Source organism: Priapulus caudatus, unplaced genomic scaffold (assembly GCF_000485595.1).
Source record: "Priapulus caudatus unplaced genomic scaffold, Priapulus_caudatus-5.0.1 Scaffold218, whole genome shotgun sequence".
In the NCBI taxonomy this organism is placed as follows: domain Eukaryota; kingdom Metazoa; phylum Priapulida; class Priapulimorpha; order Priapulimorphida; family Priapulidae; genus Priapulus; species Priapulus caudatus.
Window position 1 is genome coordinate 551,496 of NW_014577279.1, and position 6,152 is coordinate 557,647.

General features: G+C 43.1%; 1 protein-coding gene across 3 annotated transcripts in view; it reads right to left on the reverse strand.

Moving 5' to 3' along the window:
- Nucleotides 1-544: 544 nt before the first annotated feature.
- The window catches only part of LOC106807501 (proline-rich protein HaeIII subfamily 1-like), an 8,775-nt gene continuing 3,167 nt past the window's right edge, over nt 545-6,152 (reverse strand). For 2 of the 3 annotated variants that reach the window (XM_014809841.1, XM_014809840.1), the window contains exons 2-8: nt 4,777-5,037; nt 3,924-4,152; nt 3,405-3,490; nt 2,960-3,043; nt 1,890-1,967; nt 1,082-1,237; nt 545-1,046 (exon numbers count right to left, since the gene is read on the reverse strand). In XM_014809841.1, coding sequence (XP_014665327.1) covers nt 679-1,046; nt 1,082-1,237; nt 1,890-1,967; nt 2,960-3,043; nt 3,405-3,490; nt 3,924-4,152; nt 4,777-5,037 — 1,262 coding nt within the window. In that variant the 3' untranslated portion in view covers nt 545-678. The remainder of the gene's footprint in view (nt 1,047-1,081; nt 1,238-1,889; nt 1,968-2,959; nt 3,044-3,404; nt 3,491-3,923; nt 4,153-4,776; nt 5,038-6,152) is intronic. The other variant, XM_014809842.1, reaches the window with a different exon arrangement.

The window sequence follows — 6,152 nt, forward strand, 5'->3', positions numbered from 1 at the left end:
ACAATGCTTATTACACGTAACACACAGCTCAATAATAACGTGTTGTAAATTATTTGTGCACACTACCAAATTCTTCCGCTATCATTGAGCTAACAACTTTTATATCCTCTTCACTAATACTTCACCCTCTTGGTTAGACTAGAAAACACTTTAAAATTAAAATAATCGTAACCTCTTACCTATATATATACACTCTCTGATTATTAAACCAAGATTAAAGTTAAATAACTAAGTTCATGCTTTAAAGTGATTACGTCACGAATTTCTAGCATCATCAAGTAGTATATTTGTGTGTTATTTGTACAAAATAAAATGTATGAAAATACAATTAGTGTTTCTGTTTACTTTTCATGCTTATATATCTTTTTTATATGCCCTAATTTGCCGGTGAAAAACAGAGAGACGCCAGTATCTGAACAGTACTGGGGGAATAGTGTTAGACAAACAGAAATTACCAAATCGTCTAGATTTTTGCAAATTTCACCAACGTAAAAACATTTTTATCAGGTGAGAGTTTGAGGATATATTTAGTAACGTTAGTTATTACTTTTAATGAAAAAAAATGGCAATTTTTTTTTACAAATTTTACCATGGAAAATTCGTGACGTAGTCAATTTAACCAGCAACCTCGGCATAAGTTCTTGGCATGCCCCTGGCGGCTGGTGCAGGATTCACTGGCTACGGTGGCCCTCCACTAGATGGCGCTTTGGCTGCATCTGTTACTGGAGGTGCTGCTGGTGAGGATTGGTCATAAGCTGCCTGTGCTGGTGTTATAGGGTAAGGTAGTTGCCCTGGTGCTGGTGGGTAGGATGGTTGCCCTGGTGCTGGTGGGTAGGATGGTTGCCCTGGTGCCGAGGGGTAGGGTGGTTGCCCTGCTGTGGTGGGATAGGGTGGTTGCCCTGGTGCTGTAGGTGGTTGCCCTGGCCCTGTGGGGTAAGGTGGTTGCCCTGGCCCTGTGGGGTAAGGTTGTTGCCCTGGTCCCATTGGATAGCCTTGTGGTCTGGGTCCCATCGGATAGCCTTGTGGTCCAGGTCCCATTGGATAGCCTTGTGGTCTGGGTCCCATCGGATAATTGGATAGCCTTGTGGTCTGGGTCCCATCGGATAGCCTTGTGGTCCAGGTCCCATCGGATAGCCTTGTGGTCTGGGTCCCATCGGATAGCCTTGTTGTCCAGGTCCCATCGGATATCCTTGTGGTCTGGGTCCCATTTGGTAGGATCCCGGCCCTTGCTGTCCTCCTAAAATTTAAAATAGAAAGTCTTAAGATTGATAGTGAAGACCAACTTAAGAAGATAGAGGGCACTAATAGAACACTGGGTAAAACAAACAAAGGAAAGACAAGAAAAAAATGGTTCAAGTAATTTTACAGTTCTTGTGTTAAACAGATACTAATGGAGACATTTAGTTACAACAGGGTCATAGATAGATAGATAGAGAGCACAAATCAATATGTCTTTGTTATTATATCAATTTAATATGGTTCTCATAATAGATAATAAATGATGTGATTCCCTTCCCTCATTTGAGAACATGACATTTTTGTATTTTATCCTCTACATTTGTATTTGCAATGTACTCATTGATTGACATTGTACTTGTAAGTAGTACTTATATGTTTCCAAGTAGTACTTGTAAAGTTATGTAAACAATGAATGTATGGTTGCAGATGAATACTTTGGAGGGTAGGTGGGCAGGATGTGATAGGATGCGAGAAAAGATTGGATAAGGAAGAGGAAGTTGCAGGAAGAAAATAACATTAAACAAGAGGTTGAACGAACATAAATGAGCATAAACATTGAGGAACACAAAGTTAAAGAAGGCAGAATTAACAACTCAGATATGCATGAATAATTAATTGCCTGTGGGCAGCGTGTTTGAGTTAGTACATACCACTTGCTACTCCAGGATGCTGTCCTGTACCTCCCACTTGATTAAGCGGAGTAAATTCAGGCGAACGACTACTACCGCCTACAGATGCAAGACAAGCAGAATATCCAGCAATCATGCAGTTAGGTTTCACCACTAACACAGGCAGATAGCTTATAAGCACAAACATTTGTACATCGCGCTTGTCTAATGTAACCAACTATCTGTTATCTGTTATACCTCTACACCCAACAAATTTGTCAGTAACGCATGCATTGTATATAACATTGGATTTTGATTGTCCAGGAAAATTCAGCAGCTAACTGAAGAGCAGACACTCATGCACGAGATTAACAAATGCATTGTGTAACGTACGCATTATTGGGCAGTGCATTACAGAGTAGGATAACCAACAAATTAAAGCTTCAGTGAGATGCAACACTGTTGTGATGTGACTGCCACGACTGTGTATATATAAACAGCAGGGAAAAAAATATAATTTATTTTTCGGTGGCTACTTTTCAAGCTCGCGTGCATGAAAATAGCACTCTAAAATTTGGTTTGCATTAAACTCTATGCAAATTTCCGGGGGCTCGTTTTGGCATTTCCGGGGGCTCTTTTTGCCATTTCGGGGGCTAAATCGCCCCGAGCCCCCGTGTATTTTTTTCACTGATAAGCAGTTGTTACAGACTATAAAGCCGGTTTTTCTGTGGGAAAAGGCAAAAAATAATAGCACAAGCACTCACTCACGCACGCAGGCATGCATACACACACAGGCACACATGTAATTACGCATTCATGCACACACATACATGTACGCCTGCACACATGCACAGACACTCACACACATTAACACTCTACGTGATCTCTCTCGCATAATATTCTATAGCTTTAATGAATTTACTCAGTGTTGGAAAGGCAGGCCATCCCACATTCCTGACCTGGTACTTTTGAGCAGCACTGACTAACTTCATGGATTTTACTATAGGGATTACTATTTTACTATGGATTTTACTATAGAGTAGCAATTGAAATTTTTAAATGGGGATTGGGTGGATTTTCGGACTTATTTCTAGGACCAGTTGGCTACATACCCATATTTGGCCGGGCTGGATAGTTCGCAGGCTTAACTGGTTCCATTACATATTCATTTTCATCACGACTTCTTTTTCTGGCTTCTGAAAATAAATATACAATTAGATCAGAACACGCATAATACACTACGATGCAGATCCTATCAAACTTGGCATATAATGCATAACTGTTTTATAGTACTGAACATAAATAAATGCTCGATTCCTTCGAATTTCAAACATCAATAATAATTGTTTTAATGTCCCATGTGGGGTACAATAAACTACGATTGCTGCAGATACTGTGGGATGCAAAATTTGAACGATTGATCACAAATTCACAACTATTATAATGGTACGTGCTAGAATCTTACTTCTGCACCAGTTCTACATTATAGTCATTCCCACATTATTTTAAGTATCAATAACATCCGCACGTATGCACAATCACAACACAAATACATACTATATCGCTTGCATCCGACACAAATCACAACCGCGATGCAAACAATGCAAATCAGTCCAAATATGAGTCCCACCATGCGTCCAGACCTGAAACATTGCCAACAGACAACTCTTATGATCACATCACAAACACTGAGTCTTTCTTCTGCCAGAACTGATCGAGAAACTGCTGAAGACTTGCAATATTTCAGCTCTCACAAGCAATACTAAGCTACACACTGAAGACACAACTCTTATATTATGCTAGCAGACTGCAATAACTGCACGCATTACCATCTGAAACATCTCTGCACATCACAGAAAGGAAGCAAATTCGAACTTGCCCTATGTCGATCCAATTTCGACCAATCCCAGCGCACCCCAATACAGCAAGCAGCGCCTCGCCCCTCGTCTTTCTCCCACAAAAAAAGATGACCAGGGACCCATCTAACCACTAGGAGGAGCAGCATGACGAAGCGTAACGACCAACCGGGGCTCTCCTCCGCCTGGAGTTTCGCGCCGACGTAGAATGTATACGTACCCGTTGCTGAAGCTACAGCACAGCTGCTGGTTGGACTCGCCGCAGCAGTACTTGTACGACGACGGCATGAACGGCTGCGGACAGACGAACCGTCCGACGGGACGCGAACTCGTCGTGCGCTCAATGATTATGTCCGTCCTCGAGACGTTGCCGAAATACGACGTCACGTTGGTGATCGTAGACTCCTGGGCGGCTTCGTAGTTGACGCATGTCGTCCACCCTCGCCCGCCTGAATATGAAGCGAGAACAATGTTCGAAACACGGAGGGGAAGCACCAATTTTTCGCACACAAAGAGTGTGAGAGAATCTAAACTTCTCTTAAAAGTCATGCTAATGAGAGGTTGTTTACTGGGCAAGAAATGAAAAATGCGATATAAATCGGAGATACCAATTTTGCCAGTGGACTTTCGGAACACCCTGGTGTTGGCAATAGGGTAACGGAAAAAGAATCAGTGCAATACACTCATTCTGAGCGAGGCTAGCACTAGTGTGTTCATATCTGCAAAACGTAGTTATACTTTGTCTACACTGGTCCACGTAGCACATATACTTACGTGACTTGATAATGAATTACATGATTTCGATTCCACGAACTCAGGCCACCTACCGAACACATTAATCCTAATCCATGCAATAAGATAAGACAGCGTTTGAAAATCCTCAATGAGATTAACAGGTTGCCCCCCCCCCTCAACCCACTAGCTACAGCCCTGGGATTGACAGGTATGCCAATATCAGCACCGCTGCAAGCAAAATTCTCGAAACTCGTCATTCCGTACGTCGAAAAATGCTGCGCGCTCGCAGGACATGCTTCGCCCCCCCCCTCCCGCCCACGCGCCTCGCGTCGACTCACTGTGGTGGCCTCGATGGAAGCTGCTCCTGTACGCTGTGTAAGCCACCAGTCCGATGGCGACGTTACGACTCCAGCTGGAGGTGCGGTAAGACGTGCGGCGGCCATTGTAGTTGTAGCCGACCTTGGGACGCGAGCGGCTCACGCCCTGCGACCCACGGTTACTCCCGTAGTTGTTCCCGCGGCTCGTGCCACGCCCTCTGCTGGTCGAGCGGCCGCCGCCTCTGCTGCCACCTCCTCGGCCACCGCGGCCCGTTCCTCCCTCTGAAACGCAAGACGTAGAGGTTCGGTGAGTGATCTGAGTAGTGTAACTGGAGCATTGCAACGTTCCCTTACCAGGGCTGTAGTGGCCTCCCAAAAAGTGCCACTGCAGAAATATGTAGCCGATGCGGGGGGTCTGGGGCCCAAACATTTTGAAATGTAGAGCCTGGAAATGGCATTTCCTGCATTTTCAGGCTATGTTAAAAGCAACCAATTCTGATCATTTTAAAAGGTCAATTTGTAAATTTCAAAGAGGAATGTTGCTAAAGCTGATGTTTTCACTAAAGTATCTAAATTATATATTATGAGTATGATAACTAATAAAACATTATTTACAAAATTGTATATATACTATCAGTACATAATTATGAAAAATCAGCCTATTTTCAATCTGCATTTATACTTTCACTATGTACATCTGTATGTTTTGAGGTTTGAATTTGAATAGGCACATTGTCATATTAAATACACATTCCAAATCTTAGAGCACTGATATAACACCTCTAATTGATCAGTATTAATAGTAATACCAGTCAGTCCAGTCAGATAACTTGTCATTTTATATTTTTATTATTCCAATTTGATCTTTTCTGCCTGGATGGCAACTAACAAATTCTGAAATTACATCCTGTTCATCTACCTTGTCTAACATGTCTCGGTGCACATGCGTGACCATTGCATTGTTGAGCCTTAACTGGGTCGTGCTGGGTCGGGGGGGCACTCCATATATATTGCATGGTAGGTATGTGCCGCGGGAGAGACCCCCATTTTCAACCCTTAAACCCTAAACTTCCGTTCCAGTGCATCGCATTTTTAAGAATATCTCGTTCCAGAGCATTAAGTTTAGTTACCATGCAGATCTTACATTTTTGCCGTTCCAGAGCATTAAGTTTAGTTACCATGCAGATCTTACATTTTTGCCGTTCCGGAGACCCTAGTTTTTAATATTTCCGTTCCAGTGCATCGTACTTGAATACGTTGAAGCCGGGCCGTCAAGGCATGCATGCAACGTGTGTGTGCTGTATGTGTGCGTGCGTGCATGTGTTGTCTCTCTCTCTCTCTCTGTGTGTGTGTGTGTGCGTGTGTGTGTGTGCGTGTGCGTGTGTGTGTGTGTGTGT